General features: G+C 38.9%; 3 protein-coding genes across 7 annotated transcripts in view; 1 reads left to right on the top strand and 2 right to left on the bottom strand.

The window, feature by feature from the left end:
* Positions 1–2136: 2136 nt before the first annotated feature.
* Positions 2137–15205, bottom strand: LOC309502626 (uncharacterized protein). Of its 2 annotated transcripts, XM_082175062.1 has the most exons (8): positions 15047–15205; positions 14686–14746; positions 13923–14019; positions 10054–10553; positions 9453–10023; positions 2829–2892; positions 2604–2725; positions 2137–2458 (listed from the first exon to the last, which is right to left on the bottom strand). In XM_082175062.1, the coding sequence occupies exons 2-8, from the start codon at positions 14728–14730 to the stop codon at positions 2430–2432; spliced, it is 1428 nt and encodes a 475-aa protein (XP_082031188.1). In that variant the 5' UTR covers positions 14731–14746; positions 15047–15205; the 3' UTR covers positions 2137–2429. The 2 variants fall into 2 exon arrangements, with proteins under 2 accessions (XP_082031188.1, XP_082031187.1); XM_082175061.1 differs by having other exon boundaries at positions 9453–10553.
* Positions 15206–15414: 209 nt separating this feature from the next.
* Positions 15415–22502, top strand: wdr4 (WD repeat domain 4). The gene is made up of 11 exons (XM_082175064.1): positions 15415–15566; positions 16330–16398; positions 16492–16638; positions 18862–19018; positions 19464–19576; positions 19661–19721; positions 19846–19947; positions 21102–21166; positions 21294–21480; positions 21562–21634; positions 21931–22502. The coding sequence occupies exons 1-11, from the start codon at positions 15484–15486 to the stop codon at positions 22116–22118; spliced, it is 1245 nt and encodes a 414-aa protein (XP_082031190.1). The 5' UTR covers positions 15415–15483; the 3' UTR covers positions 22119–22502.
* pde9aa (phosphodiesterase 9aa) overlaps positions 22391–22989 on the bottom strand; it is a 32604-nt gene continuing 32005 nt past the window's right edge. For 2 of the 4 annotated variants that reach the window (XM_082175059.1, XM_082175057.1), the window contains exons 18-19: positions 22902–22957; positions 22391–22612 (exon numbers count right to left, since the gene is read on the bottom strand). In XM_082175059.1, the coding sequence (XP_082031185.1) occupies positions 22907–22957 (51 nt within the window). In that variant the 3' untranslated portion in view covers positions 22391–22612; positions 22902–22906. Of the gene's footprint in view, positions 22958–22989 lie in introns of all 4 variants that reach the window. The other 2 variants (XM_082175060.1, XM_082175058.1) reach the window with 2 other exon arrangements.

Genomic DNA, 22989 nt, shown 5'->3' with positions numbered 1-22989 from the left:
CTTTGTAGATGTTATAATGGACTACAAGTTTTGTCTTCCGCCACATGCGCTCTGCTTTTCTGCATTGTCTTTTCATATGTTGCACTGCTGTTGAGTTTCTCCAAGGTGCCTTTTGTCTGCCACTCTTCTTCCTGACTTTCACAGGAGCAATATCATCAATTACACCTTTAACTTTTGAGTTAAAAGAATCAAGGAGAAAATCAACAGAGTCTGCAGATATGCTTGGTGTTAAAGATATAGCCTTCATAAATAGTACACTAGTGTTCTCATTTAAGCATCTCTTCTTGACAGACACAGATCTAGCTTCAGTGGCAGGAGAGATCAATATATCAAAGAAAATACAGAAATGATCAGACAGTGCTACATCCTTAATAACAATCGATGAAATGTTTAGACCCTTACTGATAAGTAAATCTAAAGTGTGTCCATGATTGTGTGTGGGTCCATGTACATGCTGAGTCAGATCAAAAGTTTTTAAAACAGTTTTGATTTCTTTTGCCATATTGTTTTCTGCATTATCTATATGGATGTTAAAATCTCCAGCAATGGCAAAACAGTCAAACTCTGAGGTAATTGTTGATAACAGTTCTGTAAAGTCCTCAGCAAAGGCTGGAGAATATTTTGGAGGCCTGTAAATAATGAAAAGTAAAATGCGTGGAGCACCTTTTAACACAATACCCAGATATTCGAAAGACAAGTAATTCCCAAATGATATTTGCTTACATTGATAGATATCTTTAAAAAGAGCAGCTAGACCTCCACCTCTCTTAACAGCTCTGCAGACACTCATAAAAGTAAAGTTAGGAGGGGATGTTTCATTGAGGATTGTTGCACTGAAGCTGTCTTCTAGCCAGGTTTCATTTAGAAGCATAAAATCCAGGTTGTTTGTGGTTATTAAGTCGTTGACTAGAAGTGATTTATTTTTAAGTGAGCGAATGTTTAAAAGAGCTAACTTAACAGACTTACTTTTCCCCACAGCAATATTAGTTTGACGTGTAATAGGCACCAGATTAGTTGGGTTTGCTGTACGGCTATTGAAGGCCTTAGACTTTCTATCATGTAATAGAACAGCAATAGAGAAAGATACAGGCACACTGGGTTCCCGCTTGTTTTGTAAACATTTGAGAAAGTTACTGTTATCAAAACGGGGACCCGACACATATCACTGAGAGCTGGTATCAGTTGTTTTTGGTTCACCTCGAGCAGAAGGAGGAGGGTGTGGGCCCTGGCGTTGTGGCAGAGGCCGAAGAGCTCTCACAGAGGCAGGGGGAGGGTGAGACATTTAAGACATTTATAATGTTACAAAAGCTATTTTATTTCGGATAAATCTACTTTGAACCCTCTATTCATCAAAGAATCCTGATATAAAAAAATATGAATAATAATCAGAAATGTTTCTTGGGCAGAAAATCACATCAGCATTATTCCCTCAGGAAGATTTCATGTTTTCTCGCGTGGCTGGATGTTGGACTCATGAACAATAATCGCATTGTTTGAATTCACCAGAACTGATTTGCCGAAATCAAAAATTGTTTCAGTCAGTGGTTAGATCAGCGTAGCAGTCTATTTAATCGGGACAAGGGAGCTAGGGGACCGTATTTGTACGGGACAAAAAAATTAGGCCCAAAATACGGGACGTCCCGGCTAATCCGGGACAGTTGGCAACCCTAAGTGACCTAAAATCAGCCACTGCGCCATGTCTGTGCAACAAGAAGTTAACATAGAAGGTTTATAAAAAATAAATAATTTCATGGTTTATAAAATGTAATTTTTTTAAATGTTTTTTTCCTACTAACTTACCTAAACAGATTGGATGTGTTGAGGATTAGGCTATATCATCAAATTGGAAAGATAAATTTGTCAAAACAGTCAGTTAAAACAATTGAGGATATCACTCACTTGCTCAAGCTGATTTCCCAGAAGTGATGACTGCTTTATGATACTATGTCATTTAGCTTTTCCAACTAAGATCCATTAGTATGGCATTTTCTCCACTTACCATTTTCCAGTAAATGTAACATAACTTATGTTAATAATCCAAGATCTCTGATGAAATATACCATATTTCATACCTCTTCACACAATTTTACATTATTAACCATTTCTAAAAAATAAAACAAACAGACCAGACAGAACAAGTGTTGGCTCAGTTTATTCAGCTCTTTCCCCAAATACTTAAACTCACTGACAAACATTGCGAAAAGCGACTAGCATTTATTTTACAGCTGAGAAATGTTCTCTTCCACATGTGCGTTATGGTCCATGAAATAGGTAGTTTTCCATTTGACATGATAATTTTTGAAAAATAGCTATTTAGTCTCACAACATTAAAAATCTCACAAAATGTTAGCTTTCACAGATGAAAGACAAGTTATTTAAAGACCTCTTTCACAAAATTGGACTGAGGGACAGGAGAGGAAAACAGAACTTTACTTGGACACGTCATCAAATTTAGGCTCTGTAAACACAAAAAGGGAAAATGTTAGATAAATACACAGTAGAAAACAAACTGTCATGAAATAGCATTGTGTGAACCAATCTAAAGGAGTGTTGAAACTGACATCATTTCTTAAGCAATTAGCTTTAATGTTAGGTTAACACACCATGGAATTTGAATTCTGGGAAGGAAGTCAGATCACCACCACCGTACAACCGCTGCAGTTTGGCTATTTCATCAGCAAGAGCCTTCTGATACTCTGGACCGGCATCAACTAGACCAGTGGCACTGAGAAAACATGAAAATAATTATACACTTATAACGCAAGATTAAACACAATATAAGAGCAGCAAAATCGAACGTGAGAGTATGATAGTAAAACACCATGTACCCGCTTTTTGTTGAGTATGCACGAATTGAATCTACGAAAAGTTTCTGAATGGGATCCAATCCAGCTGACAATCACAGGAAACACATCAATTAATAAATGCTTATATCATCTATAAATTACAGACAAGCATATAGATGCCAGAATCCTTGATATCTTGTACATTGAGGAAGAAATCAGTCTTCTTTAACCCTCATGCATGAGAAGAGTGCCTGGTGTGAAGGCTAGATCTAGTGAACTAAAGAAAACCAAGTAAAGGAGAAGGTCAGGCGGTGAGTAACTAGGACAGAGGTTGCATCTACTGAAATGAAAAGGAAGCATTTCATTTCATAAGTGATGAGCCATTGTGTAATAACCATAAATAAATGCCCATCAAACATACTTATTATTAATTCAAGGAGTTGTCGTACATTCTTAATTTTGCATCTAGTAATAAACTGCCGCTTCCATTCCACATACAGCAAACAGTGCAAACTCAAATCTCACTCAATGCACCATACACCACATTGGGAAAGTGGGTAAGGAACAGTGGGCATTTCATATTTAACGTTGACATTTAAACCACAGTACACAGGATAAGATAGGAGGATAATTAACCGATTACTGATATCATGCGACCCCCTGGGAAGAAAAGTGAGACAGTGACAAAGAAAGTGCGTTTGGGTGAGGAGAGGGCAACGGGAAAGAAAGATAAGGTCAAAGTACATTTACATGTTACCATACTCGTACTGTTAAGAAAAACGAAAGAAGTCAAAAGCATAGAAGTGCATCACATGTGGTGACATCAGCGCCGCTGTGGTAACTTTAACATTAACAAGAAAGAAAACATTTGTTTTGACAAAGTGACATTTTCCATTAACACTAAGAAAGCATGACAAATGTAGCTTCATCTTTACCGATGGGTGGGGGGAGGGGGGAAGGTACACAGATTAAAAAAAGGTAATATTTATTTGTAAATAATAGGGCTGTCAATTATATCATCAAATCAAAATTTTTATTGAATTACATGATATGCTGATTAATGAACAATTTAATGACATCACTGTGTAAGACTAAGTACTGAATAAAGTGGCTTTAGAAGTCAATAAAAAAACTTTCATTTCTAAATCATTAAATTAAACCTATATTCAGCAGGAATCTATTTGGTCTGTTTGCCCGTTGTAGACTTAGGGGCCATTCACACAGGACCATATGTACTTTTTTAAAATTGTTGGTCTATATAAATGTGCTAAACAGATGTGTCTTGTGCCGTGTCTCACTGTTTTTTAGCACCTTGTGCCATGAGCGTCTCAAGTTCCCTTTCGAAAGGGAACTTGCACTGCGTAGATGACGCTATGGGGACCGACCCTCCATGTGAACCGGTGTCCAATCACGGCAAAACGCGGCGGGTCAGGCTGGGGCTGCCTTTCACATGATGTCTGTGTTACAAGCATACCGAGCCAACCTGCTGAAGGATTTGGACCAGGGTCAGGGTCTCTCCCCTGATGCAGTGGACGAGCTGCGCTGCACCACACCGCTGCCTCGATTGAAAGGTCGTTTGGCGGCCACAGAGAGACATCTGTGGCTGAACCTAGCTGAAAAGGGTTTTTTCCTCGATGCGCCAGTTTCGCCATCCGAACTTTTCAGTGCCTCCTTTGAGACAGTGGTGGAAAAGTTCAGAGAGGTGAAGGCGCGCCTGCTGCATTTAAATCATGCATTCCGCTGCGATCCGAATCCACGCCCAGACAGCCAGGGGGTCCTGGCCCATCCCGGTTCGAGGATCGGAGACAGGGCCAGAGGTTCAGCGTCGCCTCTCGATTCGAGGAAGAAGGATCTGAGGGAGGTGATCCAGCACAGGTGCTCTCAGCATCAGTGAAGGATCCCCTTCCACTGAGGGTGAATAACAACCACCCTCTCCTCTTTTCTCTCCCCCACTTCTTCACCACTGGCGCTTCTTAAGGCCATTGCACACTGAGTCCGAAATTTTCGTATGCGTTTTTTCGTGTTCGTCAGCAGTAAAATTCGTCACGCACAGAAACCTTGCACACTGAGTCCGATGCGTATTTATTAAACCTTTGCGGAAAAAAACGCAAAAAATACTAAATGGATTCGTCAAGCAGTGAGGATGAATTTGTTGCCCTCTTTCTTCTTAAAAAGAGAAAAAGAAAGAGGAAATATTGGGTCCATTATTTGCGAGTTGCGAAATTATCCCAAACGATTCAAAATTTACCTCAGAATGTCAGTGGAACAGTTTGATGCTTTGCTAGCGATACTGGAGCCACATATTAAAAAGAAGACCACCAATTTCCGTGAACCAGTCGATCCTGAACAGAAACTGGCAGTATGTCTATGGACGGACACACACACACACACGCGGCCGGCAGAAGCGCTGGGCAGACAGAACAGCTGTAAACAGGTTATATTTTATTCAGTGTCTTTATAATCCGCATTTTGTTTTTCATACAGTACTTGTGCTGCGAGACGAAGTGTATCAACTTGTCAGACGTCATTCTGGATTTTGTCGTTCGCTTGTACGGTGGCTCTGAATTTTCAAAAAACCTCACAAAACACTGGCTGTGGATGCGAAAAACGCAGAAAATCGAACCCAATCCGAATTTTTTTTTTACGGACGAAAGTTTCGTAGACAGTGTGCAAGCATGATTGACATAACGTGAGGTCGAATTTTTTTTTTAACGTGCGAAAATTTCGGATGCGAATTTCGGACTCAGTGTGCAATGGCCTTTACATCAGGCCTGAGGCTGAACCTATGATGATTTTTTCCTTAAATACGGAACCCTTCTGAAGGTCTGGCGTCGGGCTTGGTAGTGAGTGCGCCCTTTCTAGCTTTTGGCTGGTAGGCCTTTCTGAGAATAATGTTTAGGTCACCGCTCTACGAGCAGTGGGATGATCTTGGTAGGTCTAATTAAAAAGATTGTTAAACAATAGACCTCGGATCTCTGTTTAGAAAGTATTAAGGGGTGTGTTTGATAGGCAGTTTATAATAGGATTATGAAATAGGACCATGAAATAGGACCCTGAAGTTACCACTTTATAGGTAGGCTTGCATACCTTTTCATAGGCCTCCTCTTGTGTTAAGAGTCATCAGGTTTATGTAGTAGGTAGTGCCAATCTGTGGTCACCCAGTAGTGTACAGGTTGGCTTTATCTCATAGATAATTCTCTAGTGAGGCCACTGTGCACATGAGCTTCAAACAGATAAATTCGGTTTAGTGTGAGATGGCTTCCTCCCATTTGGGGGTTATTCTTCTGAGGCCACCGCTCTGTAAAAAAAAGCTTGAGATAGACCCAAACACCAAGCATTGGTCCTTGTCGGGCCACCTTGATAGCCATCTTGTATTTATATAGCAGGTCTCCTCTCACTTTAGAGAGTTGTTTTAATGAGACTATAGCTTTGAACTTCAGACATATGATATTCAGGTGTGTGCTTCAATATCTGGCTTAGGCATGTGTACTAGGAGTTTTTGAGGTGATCTGCTAGAAGCAGCCTCGCCCCGAGCCCCTCAGTATCTGAGTGTAGGCTCTTTAGAGCTAGGGCCCTTCAGTTCATCTTCTGTAAGGTCTAGTTTCCCTGGTACTGGCCTCCTCTTACTACTAGAGTCGTCTAGCCTAGGCCCGACTTTGCATTTGGTGATAAATGCTAGTGGATGTTAAGGGCCAGAATAAATAGCAGCATAGGTAGCAGGCTATCTTCTGGGCGTTGTCAGGCCTTTCTCTCTCTGAAAGGAGAGAGTAGGCAGCAGTGTGCTGAGGCCTCCGCTCTTCAGAGCTGAATTAGTAGCTAGAACCATCCAGCTAGGCCTTAAGTTGGTTTCTCTCTAGGCTCCTTGAATTAAATTTCAAGTCTCAAGGTTAAATGGCGTTGGCCTCCTGAGACCTTCATTTCCCTTGGGCTTAGCAGAGAAACAATGAAACTGTCTTGTAAATCACAAGATAAATAGACCCAGAGAAAAAGAATTATCAAGGTTATGCTGATAGTACTCCCCTTGTTAGGGTCATGATTAGATTGTTTTTGTTACCCACAGCTTTAGTTCATTCACCCTGCACCACTGGGGCTGGGGCTGAGCCTAAGCACTGCCATGGGCTGACGCTCTTGACAATTGTAGCTGCAGGCCTTTCTATAGGCCTCCTTGATAGTCAGGTAGCGTAAGATTGTACTCCCCTTGTTTAAAGGGTCGTGAGTACACTTCTCCTGAGTACACTGCCTGTTGGCAATACAAACTAGGAAAACCAGGCCCACAGAACTTCTGTGAGAACACCTAAGATGTCTGAGGTTAGTATTGCAAACAAGTGTAGCAATCAAGTAATCAGGCCCAACGAGTTGGATGTTTAGCAATAACTGATCATCATGTTGCAGGCTCCCTTAGAGCCTCCCTGATTCTAGCCCAGAGCCTGGTAAAAAAAAACAACAACAAAAAAAAACTAAGACTGGTCAGAAGGTCGAAGGACTCTCACAAGGCCTCCCTGTTAGATAAGCACTAGAGCTGGAGGCGCTCCCCTTACTAGAGTTCCTTGTTTAGAGTGCCCAGCCTCCACAATGCTTCAAAGCACTGTGTAGATCCAGGATTGAGTAGAGTTACTCCCCTCATTTGCAAGGGTTATACAAGCGCCATGCTGAGTTCTACTCTCCAGGATGCCTGCCTCTATGGTTTTGTTTGTGTGTGACTACTGCCACTATATGCAGTTCTTCCTATCGGATGCCTCCACAGGTAGAGGCAGATAATGTGAGAGACTCTGTTTAGGAAACAGACAGGTTGTTGGCAAGACTAGGTCAGTAAATTAGACCAGATCAGCATCACTGGTGGCATATGGGGTTGACTTTAGTCCCCCTCAGAAAGTGACTGGATGGGACTCCTTTTGGACTCCCTGGCCATATTCCCTTAAAGGAACCCCTTACATGGAAGCTGTTGGTTCCAAGCTTTTGAGTGGCCTTGGTAGGCCTTCGTTGTTTCTGAGGCCTCTTTGAGGCATATTGCTTTGGCAGTGGTCGTAGAGAATAATGTCACTAACCCGTATGTGACCCGAAGGGGGAGTGTTTTTTTTTGTATTTCAGTGAAACTGTCATTTCTGACGTTTCTGTCACAGCCATAATTGGCATGCATTCCCCTCAGCATGGTGGGTTTGTATATCGTTCCCCATAGCGTCATCGATGCAGTGCGAGTTCCCATTCGAAAGGGAACGTCTCAGGCTACGATTGTAACCTATGTTCCCTGAGAACAGGGAACGAGACACTGCTTCCTTTTATACTTCCGGGTCGCACTAGTAGTGACGTCATAGGCTGTTGCCGGTAAATAACGATTGCCGTGATTGGATAAGCTTTCAGACACCGGTTCACGTGGAGGGCGTTCCCCATTGCGTCATCGACGCAGTATCTCGTTCCCTATTCTCAGGGAACATAGGTTACAGTCGTAACCTGAGATGTTTAAATTCATTATTCCACAAGTTTTTAAGAATTAAATGTACAAAAATGTATGTTAAATTGATGGCCAAAAAAAATATTAGAACTTCAACTTCATTAAATGTGATGTCACATGTTTTTATCAAATAACTGTACAAAATTTGTTAAATTGACAGCCCTAGTAAATACAGTTACATTTGAGGAGCACTGGGTCAGAAACACAAGGACTTAAAATGCAATGACTAAATGACGACAAAAGATATCAACGAGAGAAGCAATGGAAGACAGGAGCAGGATACAAGAGGTCAAAACATTTAACAATGAATAAGTGAATAAACAGAAATGAAAGAAAAGAAAGAGACCAAAACAGATGAGTGTAGAAGAGTTGCAAAAATAAAGAACATGCACTGCATAACACGAGAGTCAAAACGTTAAAAACAAACATATATAATGAATACATGCGTGAAGACGGATGGGAAGACTGGCTATGTTCATGGACTGAAAACCAGGGCATAGACTTAAAATACACCATCAAAAGTCTTCAAGATAAATGGTGTGCTGTCTCTGCCCCAGCTTAGAAAATGAATATAGCCCTGAATGAGTAAATTGAGTCTAGGTTTCTGCTGTGATGTTTCTGCCATTAGGGGTGTAACGGTTTCTAAAGGTACAGATTGTATCAGGGTTCTGGTGTCACAGTTTTACAGTTCAATACAGTAAATAAGAATAAAAAAATGTCCTAATGACTGTGACACTTGTATTAGTGTCACATGAAGTACTACACCATGTACCACAGCACAAAGGTTTAATTATCCAGTACTTAATCTAATTATTTTAATCAATTACTTGCTTACCCTTTTTTTGTTTATGTAAGGTAAATCACAATTACAATTCACATATATTGTTTATATTCTCAGAGGCGTTCTTAGGTGTGAGTAATGTATACAAAAATGTGCTAAATGTATACTGAACTGTAGGTGTTTTATGAACCGTTTCACCCCTAAACGTTTTTTGCATGTATGCTATGCACTAACACATATGCAATGACACACTGTAATGTATTTGTAACTGTAATAAAAAGGTAAAAAACCTGTATTGTGATTACATCTTTACCATTAACATTACAAATGTGTACGTGTAAAGCCCGTAACCAAAATTGAGAAGAAAAAAAACTGCTGTAAAAAATAGCTGTATCCCAATATATGAAAGGGGGTTATAGGGGGATATGGTGTGTACCCTCAGGCGTCTCCACAACTTCTGCTGGAACTTCAGTAGCATCTGTGATCACAGGGGCAGAATCTACCAGCTCTTCAGCAGGAGCTGCCTCTGCAACCGGCTCAATAGGGGCAGCTTCTGCAACAACTTCACTGACAGCTTTAACAACTTCAGCTATTGCTTCTTGGACAGGGGCTTCTTCTGTAGATGCAGCTTCAGAAGCTAATGCAGCAGGAGCTTCAGCTGCAGGAGCAGCGGCTTCAACTACAGGAGCTTCAGCTGCAGGGGCAGCGGCTTCAACTGCAGGGGCAGCGGCTTCAACTTCAGGGGCAGCGGCTTCAACTTCAGGGGCAGCGGCTTCAACTTCAGGGGCAGCGGCTTCAACTTCAGGGGCAGCGGCTTCAACTTCAGGGGCAGCGGCTTCAACTTCAGGGGCAGCGGCTTCAACTACAGGGGCAGCAGCTTCAACTACAGGGGCAGCGGCTTCCACTTCAGGTGCAACCGTTTCAGCTGCAGGAGCAGCGGCTTCAACTACAGGAGCTTCAGCTGCAGGAGCAGCGGCTTCAACTACAGGAGCTTCAGCTGCAGCGGCTTCAACTACAGGAGCTTCAGCTGCAGGGGCAGCGGCTTCAACTACAGGAGCTTCAGCTGCAGGGGCAGCGGCTTCAACTACAGGTGCAACCGTTTCAGCTGCAGGAGCAGCGGTTTCAACTACAGGAGCTTCAGCTGCAGGAGCAGCGGCTTCAACTACAGGAGCTTCAGCTGCAGGGGCAGCGGTTTCAACTACAGGGGCAACGGCTTCAACTTCAGGTACAATTGTTTCAGCTGCAGGAGCAGCGGCTTCAGCTACAGGAGCAGCGGCTTCAGCTACAGGAGCAGCAGCTTCAACTACAGGAGCAGCGGCTTCAACTACAGGTACAACCTTCTCAGCTGCAGGAGCAGCGGCTTCAGCTTGTGCTTCTGCTGCAGTGGCAGTTACAACTGGTTCAGGTGCAGCAGCAGATGCAGTTTCTGTAGAGGCAGCAGCAACTGAAGCTGTAACTTCCTTTTGGGGGAATTCCACAAATGATTTGTGCTGGACAAGTTTTTCTATATCGAAGTATGTTTTTGGTGCTGCTTTTTCTAGGATGGAGGGGGAAGGAGGGCAAATATAAAAAATGTAATAATTGTATTCATCACATGCATTATCAGGCTGAATGGAGACCGCTAAATTCATTCAGCAAAATAACTCACCCAGTTTCTTCAACAATAAAGGCAGATGAGCATCCACTGAAGTGGTAGAGCTTTAAACACCTTATAACCTGACTGATGCAAGTCAAAACTGAACTACGGCTAATAAAAAGGGGCCCTTTGAAAAAAAAAAAAAAAAAAAAAACTAAATATATTTCACATTGAGTAAAGCCTGTAAATAAATATTCAGTATTTTATTTACACCCTTTCAGGGTGCTTTCACACTAGTACTTTTGGTGCGCACCCGGGTTCGATTGACATCAGAGTTTGGTTTGGATTATATCAATGTTGTTTTTTCCGAACCTGGGTGCACACCCACGACCCGTACCCGAGTACACATAAATAAGGTGGTCTGGGGTACATTCCATGTGAACCCCAGTACGGTTTGCTACTGATATGAATGCAATCGTACTAAATCGCAGAAGTGAACCGCTGATTTGATAAAACTGTGTTTGTGTGCATTTCACTGTATATCTAATTTCTGCTCACCTTCAGCAGACATGGACTACCACATTCTTTAGAACATTTGCAGTACATTCGCGGCAGACAGATGCAAGTGCTGTTAAGTGCTGATATTTTGACAACAAAACCAAAGGTTCAAAAACCTAAATATAAAAGTGAGGCGAGCAACGCTATGCATTTTTCCTCCTTCTGTCGTCGTTACCAAGCAACATGGGTAAACAGCAGCTGCATTGATGAAACAATCGCACAGCGGTTCGGACCCAAATAATATAATGTGAACATAATCCAGTGAGGGCAGGGTGAGGGGGGAGCAATCGAACTGAGATTCAGACCAGGCAATCGAACCAAGTGTGAAAGCACCCTTAATAAAACATAGCAATATCTTTATAATAATAATAATTTCAATGGAAAATTTCACATTACACACAAGTTAAAGGGATACTCCACTTTTTTCGGAAATATACTCATTTTACAACTCCACCAGAGTTAAACAGTTGAGTTTTACCGTTTTAGAATCCATTCAGCCGAACTCCGGGTCTGACGGTACCACTTTTAGCATAGCTTAGCATAGATCATTGATTCTGACGAGTCCAGTAGCATTTCTTTCAAAATGACCAAAGAGTTTCAATATTTTTCCTATTTAAAACTTGACTCTTCTGTAGTTAAACCGTGTACTAAGATCGACGGAAAATGAAAAGTTGCGATTCTAAAACGGTAAAACTCAACTGTTTAACTCTGGTGGAGTTGTAAAATGAGCATATTTCCGAAAAAAGTGGAGTATCCCTTTAAAGTGCAGTAAATTAAATAATTATTCCATAATTACTGAAGCTAAAAGGCTCTATTCATAATGTTCTCATGTTACCGTTATTTAAAGTATCGCCAGGAAACCAGAATCAGATGACACAACTGTTAATAAAACAATATATGGGAATTTGTGGTTAAACCTGATCAAATTGTAGTAACAGCACATAATAATCATTATTATTAAATATTGATAAAGAAATATTAATAAATTAGTATAAATATGATTTATAATGCTTTTTTACATTTTAAAAAGATGCTTTTTTATATTTGTGCAATGTTCATTACAAAACATGTTTTGTTCAGTTTTTTTCCAACAAGAAGTCACTTGTTGGATTTTTGGCTTCACCAGATTCTCTTGAAGGAACAGAGGGAGTGGCTTCATGCAGTGCATTCTTTACCTCTAAATGTCAAGGTCACATATATAGGAAGTGAGGACGTCCACATATAGCACTAAGCATGTAAATATATGGCAGTGCAACACACAACAAGCTCTTTCTTAAGCCCTTTGCAACTTCTAATGTCAGAGGAACATAGAGCACAGAAACATTTTTGGATCATAGGTCATAGGTTATCTTCAAGAACGCCATGTGACCAGTTTTACTTGTTTAAAAAATGCCCACAGAGAAAACAGAGCAAGAGAAAGACCAGGAGTTTCATTTAAATTATAATCAACATCCCAGCCTTGCAAAGTCATATTTGTGTGTTTTTTTGTGTAATATATTGGTAAGTTTATTGACAATATGGATGTGAAAGCTGTTTGCTTTCAGGTAAAATAAAACGTATTTCTTACCTAAAATTGCATTTTAGTTAAATGGCAAAACTCACACATTCAACAAATGGACTGAGGTTGCTTAAAACATTCCTCAGCAGACCTATTCGTCAATGCCTATAAAATTAATTTCCCTTTCAAAACCACTGTCAAATAAGAATGTGTTTTCTGGTGTCAGTTCAAGCCTCAATAAATCCAATCATTTATGTACTGAACATATGTGCTGCTCGCACAAAAAATACAGTAGTCAACATTTGAAGTGGATCAAAAAAGTGCATCAAAGTTGTTCTATGACAAGAGCGAGTATTGTTCAAAATTCATGTATAACTTCGATGAAAGGTTTTGATCTACTTCAAATGTTGACTACTGTATGATGCTGGTACTACATTTTGATCTGTGATTGATATTATTTAGTTAAAAGTTTCAAACATCATAAATGTTGATGTTGCTGCTCCTGTTTCTGAAACATAGTCATTAACTGGTTTCCACTTATCCTCCTTGGATACACTTCAAATTCGACATAACAGCGACAGTTTATAAAAAAAAAAAATTATAAAAAAAAAATCTTTTAATTTGTCACATATTATTTAGTATTAGGGCTAAATAAACTACTGTATTTTTTTCAAACATCTTAATATTACTACATGTCTGTCTGAACTATCCAATACGGATGGGCCAGTCACTGCATTCTGCGGTCACACATTTTTGTATAGTGACCGCTAAACTGTAAATGACTGTTATTTGCAGTCTTTTTTTTGTCCTATAACAAAAAACATTTCAAATGAAAATTTTATGTTTCGTTTATGCATTTACTTCATCATTGCATTGAGGCCTGATCAACCTGTATGTGAATTTTAAACTGGTATAAGACTGGAAATTATGCAGAATAGAAAAATAAAAGTATTATAATAAAGTCAGATTGTTTAAATTAGAAAATAGGTTAAAAAGAATAATGACAATAATATTATGACAATGACAAAGAGTATGAACACTTTTGGCCACGACTTTAATATGCATATGTTTTTATGTATTTGCATGGTATTACTCCTACATGACAGTTAGAGAGAGGAACAAAACACACAGAAAGAACAGCTGAGGTCAGAGGACACGTTCCCTGAACCATTTGAACCTCAAATTCTCCCATGTATGGCATCGGAATCTGAAATACAGAGCGCTCCTCCCCCAAATGAATGACACATGTTAAAACTGATATAAGAAAGATTTACCTTTTTTGTACTTTTTGGACTTGCTGTCCCCAGATTTTGAGCAGAAAGCTACAGCAGGAGCTCTTCCGATGGAACTCAAGCCCTCCGCCTGCAGACACTAACATCAAGAGACACACAAACACAACATAGATTTCAAAACACACAGATAATCCCTATGAATAATCACAACCACCATTATGTAGTTATATTTACAGCCGTACGTCGTTTTCACAAATCTACAAATCTTTGCTGTGGTGTCAAAACACATGTGCCAGCAAAAAGTACACAGTGTTCTCTCATTGAAAGTTTGTGAAGTTGTCTAACACTCTTCAGTTTTTCCAGTGGACATTCAAACAAGTAAATGTTGGCAATTTTAGGTACATTTTCTAAAAACGAAAATATAGAAAAATATTAAATAAAATAATACAAATAATCATAAAAATTTTTTAAACCCCTAGATTTCACACTGTTACAGCTGCAGGGTTCTGTTGCATGATATCTGATTAACACTTTTAAAATGCAAAGTAAATGCTCTTTTTAGTACTAGGAATATTTTCATGTAAATATCGTCGTGCATGTAAATACAGGACAATAGAATGTATTCATGCGTCGAGTCTGAGTGGATTAAATGCTTCAGTGAGCGACAGCCTGCATTAGCTTGTGTTCACAAACGGACTACACACATTTCTCACAATTTCACACGTTTACAAAAATACGAGTTATAATATGTGCAAATGCACTTTAACATACATGTGTGCATATTTATTAAAAAACGGCATTTTACCCTGAGAGATCCGAGTCGTCCTGCCCTAAGCAAAGAGGCTGCCATCTTTACTGTGGAATCCCTATGAAGAAAAACAGCTGCATATGATCAATGGTGACAACGTGTGATTTTAAATATTTAACATCGACAATTTAAAATTCGTGCATAAGAACAATGAAACTGTTATTTTTGAAACTGATACTAGAAATCAGAAATGTTATTTATACAGCAGACAGCACAGATATAGAAAATGCAACAGCTCACATTCACATTGATCAATGTTTGCTATGCACGTCATAAACAATATACAACAACCAAAATATATTCATAAGAATGACCTAGATGAGATGTTTTGTGTGTTTTGTCCATACTGGATCCATACCTGACTGTGACAAAATCAAAGCTCGAGGTTAAGGAATCGCCACAAACGACTGCAACTCAACTCAAAAAAGATCCCAGTAAAGGAAAAAGAATTAAGTACAACAAGTATGCTGGATGTACTGCTAAAGCACACTAAAGTACCGCCCTTGCATAATGCATAACGAACACACCCCCTCTTAAACATCACCAAGTACATTATTTTAATCATGTCCAGTGCAAAAGAGGTGCTGTTTTTCGAATGAAACGATGTAAAATTTTAAGCAAAATAGAATACCAATAAATATTTATTTTTTTAATAACACAGAAGTATTGTTCGTAGTGAAAGTGTATTATTATTTGGTACACTCTTAATGGCGGTCTCGTCATGCCACATTCCTGTTCGTTTATGTTAATGACGTATTAAACGCGCGACTGTCATTTCGCACGTGAACAACAATCATGGCAGTAGTGTGTTCAAAGGGAGACTGGTTTGTTTCAAGCTGTTCTACTACTTTAGTTGCCATACACCTTAAACAGTCTAGGTGAGTAGCTGTATTTTAGACTGTCAGCTGTCTACATAGTTCCAGCTCTTTATTTTAGATATGGTGAAAACTGGAGTGTCAGACTCAGCAGGATTTCTGCACTGTGATAGAACAAGCATCACTAAACGATTCAATTACATGATCAACATAATTTTCATTGACTGTTACCCGAGGTTTTGCTTATATCCGTACCGTGCTGCAAAGTTTCCCCAAGATAACTCTTATTCGATTTTGTATCATCATGTTGCACTATTTTCATGGTTTATAATCATATGTGTGTGTGTGTGTGTGTGTGTGTGTGTGTGTGTGTGTGTGTGTGTGTGTAACAGTAAACGTACTGTTATCTTAATATTTAATTAAAATCATTCTATTTCATGTCTAGAGTTGCTGCTTGCTTTATTGTTGTGCATTCATTTGCTTAATAAACATAGTCCAAACTATTTGACTAGAAGATATAGAAAACCTGTCACAATACATTTAGAAATAATGATATCTTGTTGCATTTTTAAAATCCATACATATCAGAAAATGAATAATCAATCAAGTGATCATAGTCCTTATGATACCAGCATGGTTATGTGCTATTAAATGTGTTGTTAAATATCCCAAAAATTATATTACTAATTTAAGAGGTCTTCATCATTGATATTTTAGCATATTTTATTATCTTTCTATATTGTGTAGTTGCTCCTTGTTTTTGTTTTTTGTACTCGTGCAAAAAAAATAAAGTAATGTTAGTTTTCTTTTGACATTTTTCTGATAGAGAGCCGTTCGTGTTTGACTGTGCCAAAGCCGAGAAAAAACCAAAGGAAGCTGATGGTGGTGATAAAAGGTAAATGTAATATTTCTGATATGTGAGTTTGTTATTGTACTTCATAATCTGCTGATGCAAAAATATCCTAAAATGTATATTTGTGTGTTGCAGTGCTGGAGATGGACCAGAGGAGAAGGACAGTGACAGGATTCTTGCGTTTGCTGCCTCAGCCTCTGGGAAGCATGTAGCGCTCACAGATGACCACAAACGTCTTGTTCTCTTCTGTACCGAGCCATCGTGGCAGTGCATTAGTACACGGTAACACACACTCATTCCTGAGGTTTGTAAAGAAAGTTTACCTAAAAAATAAAAAGTTCTCATCCCATCACTCGTATCATTCCAAACCTGTGTGATTGAAGAATTTCCTGGACACACATGGACTGTCCAAGATCTCTTTAATCAAGGGAAAATTATAGTAAAAAAACAACAACAACTTGGAACTGATTTGGAACAACATGAGGTTGAGTAAATGATGACAGAGTTTTTCTTTTGGGGTGAATGGTTCTTTTAAAGTGCCCCCATTTTGCTTTTTCAGATATCATCTTTCATGTAGTGTGTAATATAGCTGTTAATGTAAAATGTCTGCAAAGATCAAAGTGCAGATAAATACAGCAGGGGAAATAAGTATTGAACACGTCATCAGCTGTCTCAAGACCTTCGCAACCTAACTGTGCAAAACATAATGATGGCATTGGTTATAGGCGCCATTCTAAGCTTCTGAATGGTCCAGTGAGCACTTTTGGGGCCATAATACGGAAGTGGAAAGACAATAATTTCACCATAAATTTGCCTCGACCAGTGCTCCTCGCAAGATTTCTGATAGAGGAGTGAAAAGAATAATCAGAAGAGTTGTCCAAGAGCCAACACCAAGTTGTATGGTGTTTTTAGGGTAATGTGCTCTGCCATTTCTCCTCCAAATATGGTGTGTATTATGGCATCCAAACAGTTCAATTTTGCTCTCATGTGACCACACTATATTCTCCCAGTATTTCACTGGCTTTTCCAAATGTTGTGCAGCAAACTTTAAATGAGCTTCAACATGCTTTTTTTTTCAGTAATGGAGTCTTGCGTGGTGAGCGTGCATACAGGCCATGGCGGTGGAGTGCATTACTTACTGTTTTTGGTGCTACTGTTTAGGTGTTTTTGAAGCTCTCCACAAGTGATCCTTGGCTCTTGGACAACTCTTCTGATTATTCTTTGCACTCCTCTATCAGAAATCTTGCGAGGAGCACTGGTCGAGGCAAATTTATGGTGAAATGATTGTCTTTCCACTTCCGTATTATGGCCCCAAAAGTGCTCACTGGACCATTCAGAAGTTTAGAATGGCGCCTATAACCAATGCCATCATTATGTTTTGCAACAATTAGGTTGCGAAGGTCTTGAGACAGCTCTTTGCTTTTACCCATCATGAGATGTGTCTTGTGTGACACCTTGGCAATGAGACCTTTTTGTAGGCCATCATTTGGGACTGAACCAGCTGTTATTAATTTCCACTGACAGGGGGCTGGATTGCTTTTTAATTACTGTAAGTTTTCAGCATTTGTCTTGGCTTTCCATGCCTTTTTGCGCCTCCCTTTCTTCATGTGTTCAATACTTTTTCCCTGTGTCATTTCACATTATTACACATAACTTAATTTCTGAACTTATTTTTGTTTGTTTCTTTGTATGTATGGCTTACTTGGGTTGTTACCAACATCTGGTGAAAATTTCATGTCAATAGCACCTTTGGAAATATATTTACTGAGAAAAATGATGACGTGTTCAATACTTATTTCCCCCGCTGTAAAGTTATCGTCTCCTAAAAGGAACCGATTCTAAACTGCCTGAAACGAGTCAACGGTAATTCCTGTCTTACTTCGTGCACAGACCCTATGTAGGTTTGAAACACTTCTGCATAATGCCAGCCTATGGTCTTCATTGGCTGCCCGAGAACATCGTCTATTTTGACCCTCAAACGCTGTAGTGTAGTTAAGGCCTGGAAGAGTTTGTGTTGCCGACTCGAGAACACACTGTTTTCTGCGCTGCCAAAGCAAATCCACTTTGCATGCACTTCCAAAGCATGAGGACTTGGACTTGAATTGATACGGTAAAACGGACACCGTTGTTACGGTTCGTATCACTGTGTGTTTACAAGTGCTGAGGATGATCCAGAGCTGAAATTCAGGCGTTATGGAAATAGGCGTTTTGTTTCCAAACAGTCAACCAATCACACAGGTGGACCATCTGACCAATCAGAGCAGAGTAGGCTCTCAGAAAGAAGGGGTTGGATACTTTATTGAACCATTTCAGAAAGTGTGAGGAAAAGCGGTGATGCTGCAATGTATTTTATGAGAATTATTTTTATTTTTTTTACCTTTGATGCATGTAAACCTATTGAAGGAGTCTTATAAAACAAAATAGGATCCTAGTAGCATAATAGGGGCACATTAATGGTAATTTCTCTGTAAGGCTCTATGTAATTGTGTGGTGGTTTTGTTGTAGGTGGGTTGTGCGGCGATGCACGTCTCTTGTATTTACTCAGGCTGAGGATGAAGTCTTTGTGGCTGATAAGTCTGGGGATGTATATTCATTCTCTGTACTGGAGCCACAGAAACCAGGAGAGCTGAAGCTGGGACATCTCTCCATGTTACTGGATGTGGTATGTTGTACACAAACTTTAGGTTTAAGGACAGTTCACTTAGAGAAGGGAATATAGGATATTTCTTTAATGAAGTGGCAGTTTTTCATTGTGGAAAATATGTTAAAAAAATATATATTTTATCACTTTTATTTTCACATAATTTGTGATGTTGTTTATCTAATTAACTAATATGGTTAACAGCTTTAAAAAATGTGAGTTTTTATATTATAATTTTTTTCATTTACCTCTAGAAAAAAGGAGAAGTATTAAATGGCTGAAATATTTCTTTAATTAAGTGCCAGTTTTTATTTAGGGGAGTTATTTCAGAATCCAAACAAAAAATATAAAAATTCCCTTTTATTTTCACTTAATTATGACGTTATTTAGCTAATTAACCAAGTGATTCTCAGCTTTAAAAAAAAAGTGAGTTTAATATTTTATCCTTTTGCATTTTCCTCTCCAGACTCTCTCTCCAGATGATAAATATATCATAACAGCAGACCGAGATGAGAAGATCAGAGTGAGCTTCCGGCGGTCACCCTACAACATTCAGGCTTTCTGTCTAGGGCACAGAGAGTAAGTGTGGACCGTGGGATGCGAGTGATATTACGCCTCATATGTTGTTCGCGCTTGTTCAAACATGTTTGATTTGTCATGCAGATTTGTCAGTGCATTGCTTGTGCCGGCAGGGCATCCTGACTGGCTTCTCTCGGGTTCAGGAGTAGGTGTTTTCCAGTTTACCTTTTCTTTACTGTTCTACTGTACTATTCTTTTGGGATAGTGATTTTAAGGGTGATAAAAATAAGTGTCTTAATACTGTAGGACTGACATGTTTGTGTTCACAGGATGGCACAGTGAAGGTTTGGCATTATGAGACTGGCCGGCGGTTACACAGCGTTGACCTGAGGCAACTTGGCCTAGACTCTGAAAACTCAGACACAGAAAAGGTGGAGTCTGTCTGCCATTCGTACAGACATCACACTCAAGCCACGCACAATGTGTACTACAATCCCATGGAAATAATCACATTATATATCGACTTAGATATACGGTTTTCAACGGGAGGTATCAGGAACCCATGGGTCTAAGTCTAGAACTTTAGTTGGTTTTTAATTGTAAAACAAATTATCTTAATTTACATAATTTTACCAAGCTGGGCTTTGTTTATTTTTAATATGCAAAATTCACAATATTGTAATAGCAATATTAGAAACCAAGGTGGTGAATTCTCCAGGTAAAAGAAAAAATAAAGAAAAAAACTGCAAGAATTATTTTAATATGGATGTCTACACACAATGAGTTTGTGACACATCACAGAAATATGTAGGATAAAGTTTGAGGGAAAACATTTTTTTTTAGGACTCATTGCATATTTTGATTCATGATGCAAACTTTTATGACAAAGAATTTTAAACAGTGAATGCATAATTTTTTTTTTTTAATTAGTCATTTAATTAATAATTAATTAATTAATATATTGCATAATTGATATTTAAAAATGTGTCAATCAAATTATCATATTTGAACTAGATGAAGACACAATAACAACATAGTTTTATGTAATAATATTTGTTAATGATATGATTGAATGTTTTTATTAATTACATCTACCGTTTTATAGCCATCCCTAAAACCCTTTGAATTAAAATTAAACATTAATGAATGAAATATGTATGTATTAAAACAATCTAACTGAATTAAAATGCTAAAAATGTAAAGGGAAAAAAAGTAAACTGCAGTGGTATTTCTTTAAAAAAAAAATCCCCTTAACAGCTTTTTGTTTTCATTGAAGAACATACAGTTCTTGAAAGTTTTGTGCAAATTAACTGGTCGATTAATTGAATGTCTACCGAGTTGATGTTAATACAAGTTTGAAAACAAGTACCTTACCTAATACTGTAACAAATATTTTAGATCTATTTTAGAACTAAATTATAATATAGGGGGCCTTTGATTTTTGGGACAATTCGAGTTCAACAGGTTAAGTGCCACTAGTATAAAGTGTTTATTTCCATTCAAGTCCAGGTGTGTTTATTTTGTATTTGTCACTGATCTCTTTTAAAGAGAGCTAATGTCACTGTGACTATCTTTGTGTCTTCAGAGGTTTGCCGTCAGCAGGATCCTCAGCTCACCAGATGGGCGACACGTAGCTGTCCAGTGTGAGAGGTGCGTTTCATTTAATCAGATTTCTGCAGCGATCATCCTTCTAACTGGATTCTGGGAGAGTCTCAGTGACAACAATAGTATCACAAGTCAGAGGTTAATAAGGGCTTTATCATATCCCTCTGTGTAGATTGCCCTCAGTTCAGCTCTTCATGGTGGATTCTGGGACGGAGGGCAGCCTGAACCCTGCCGAGACCCTCGCTCTTCCTCTTGCCCCCTGGGACGTGACCTTTGATTCACAAAACCAACTGTGGGTCTTGCTGGAGAGTGAAGACTTGAATGTGCTGCTGTATCGATACTCAGAGCAGAACTGGAAGGTCCATACATGCTCTTCTGTGACTGTCTTTCCATGTACTGAAGTTAACTCTTCTCTTACTAACTGCTGTGCTTGTTTATAGCTGTGTGACTCAGAGACGCCTGAATTGAGGAGGGTCACTGAAGCTTTACAGACTCAGTGGAATGTCTTTCAAGGTGGGAATCAGTATAAAAGTCTTTCTTGTATTTACTTCATAAAAATCAGTAAAGAGTTCACAGCAAAAAGAAACCTGTATTACGACCTAAAGGTGGACATTTTTACAAAAAAAGGCCTAAAAAGTATAAACTATCAATCAGACGGCAGAAGGCATGTAGTAGATTGTATACAACAGGGTTTTCAGCGAAGTTTTGATCATGTTTATAGTTTAGAGGCCTTCGAGAATCATTAGTCAAATAAGATACCGTAGGCTTCATAGGGTTAATGTATATTTTCCCTCGTCCTCTCTTCACAGGTTCTGTGGGACTGGAGAGTCAGTTTAAGCACCTGTATAAGGTGAACTTCGACAACATGGCGTCATATTTGCAAAAGAAGCAGGAAAGGCTGGAACAGGAGACTAAGAAGAGAGCAACAGCGAACGGCTCGAAACCCAATAAAAGAAGTAAAACAGAGAGCGACGCTGTGCCTCAAAACACCAGCTGAGAGAACGCCATGCTTTATGTGATATAAACAGTTAATTCACAATGACTATGATTTTTTTATTATTCATTCGACATTCAGGAAAGCCTTTCAGTTTGAACTACCTGGTCTCTGTCTGAAGGGTAAGTTGCGGTGTTATGCTTTGGCCACTAGAGCGCACTATACTTTCAGTCACGCTCGTCACATGGGACGTGTTACCATTTCATCGAGGACAGCAATGAACATAATACTGTGTTATAACACAATTCTGTTAAAAATTAGATTTGTGGCTTCAGTTTTTTTTTAAAGTTAGACTTTTATTTTTTGAGTAAAAGTGACTAAAAATCTGTACATCCTGTATAATGTTTATACTTTTACAAAACCAAATAAAAACACAAATATTTCATAGCTGAGCTGTACACGATTCAATTCCCTGAAAGATGCTTTGGATTTTCTGAGCAGATGGCCAAGATTTCACAAATTTCCCACATTTTACTGCCTCCTGAGGAAGATTCCAGCTGAAACAAACAAAGACAAGGTAGGTTTTGCTGTAAAGATAACACCAATAATAACGGTAGCACCTTATTTTACAGCCCTGTTCCGTATGTACATACTAGATTATAGCAATTGCAATAACTGGGTAATGACTAGATTCTAACCCTGAACCTAAACCTAACTGTAGTTACCTTATATTACCAGTACTTTACTGGGTAACTACACTGTAAGTACACGTACTGTAAAATAAAGTGTAACCATAATAACTATAATGATACATTTAAGTAGCATATAGTACATTTTGACATTGACCTTCCTCATTTCTTTTTTCCTCCCATTGTTAAATTTTCACTTTTCTTTTTCTGCACCTATAAAAAAAAAAGAAAAAAGAAAGCAGATG

The sequence above is a fragment of the Leuciscus leuciscus genome, assembly GCF_965113295.1.
Source record: "Leuciscus leuciscus genome assembly, chromosome: 7".
NCBI lineage: Eukaryota > Metazoa > Chordata > Actinopteri > Cypriniformes > Leuciscidae > Leuciscus > Leuciscus leuciscus.
This window is presented reverse-complemented; position numbering and strand designations above follow the sequence as displayed.

Excerpts from the sequence above, each read along its gene's own strand:
- LOC309502626 (XM_082175061.1), bottom strand. The coding sequence starts at position 14,730 with ATGGCAGCCTCTTTGCTTAGGGCAGGACGACTCGGATCTCTCAGG. Across the intron at positions 10,554-13,922 it reads GTCCAAAAAGTACAAAAAAG|AAAAAGCAGCACCAAAAACA; the intron begins GTAAATCTTTCT and ends CCTCCATCCTAG. Across the intron at positions 2,893-9,452 it reads AGTTGTGGAGACGCCTGAGG|CTGGATTGGATCCCATTCAG; the intron begins GTACACACCATA and ends TGTGATTGTCAG.
- wdr4 (XM_082175064.1), top strand. The coding sequence starts at position 15,484 with ATGGCAGTAGTGTGTTCAAAGGGAGACTGGTTTGTTTCAAGCTGTTCT. Across the intron at positions 15,567-16,329 it reads ATACACCTTAAACAGTCTAG|AGAGCCGTTCGTGTTTGACT; the intron begins GTGAGTAGCTGT and ends TTTTTCTGATAG. Across the intron at positions 19,722-19,845 it reads GGCTTCTCTCGGGTTCAGGA|GATGGCACAGTGAAGGTTTG; the intron begins GTAGGTGTTTTC and ends TTGTGTTCACAG.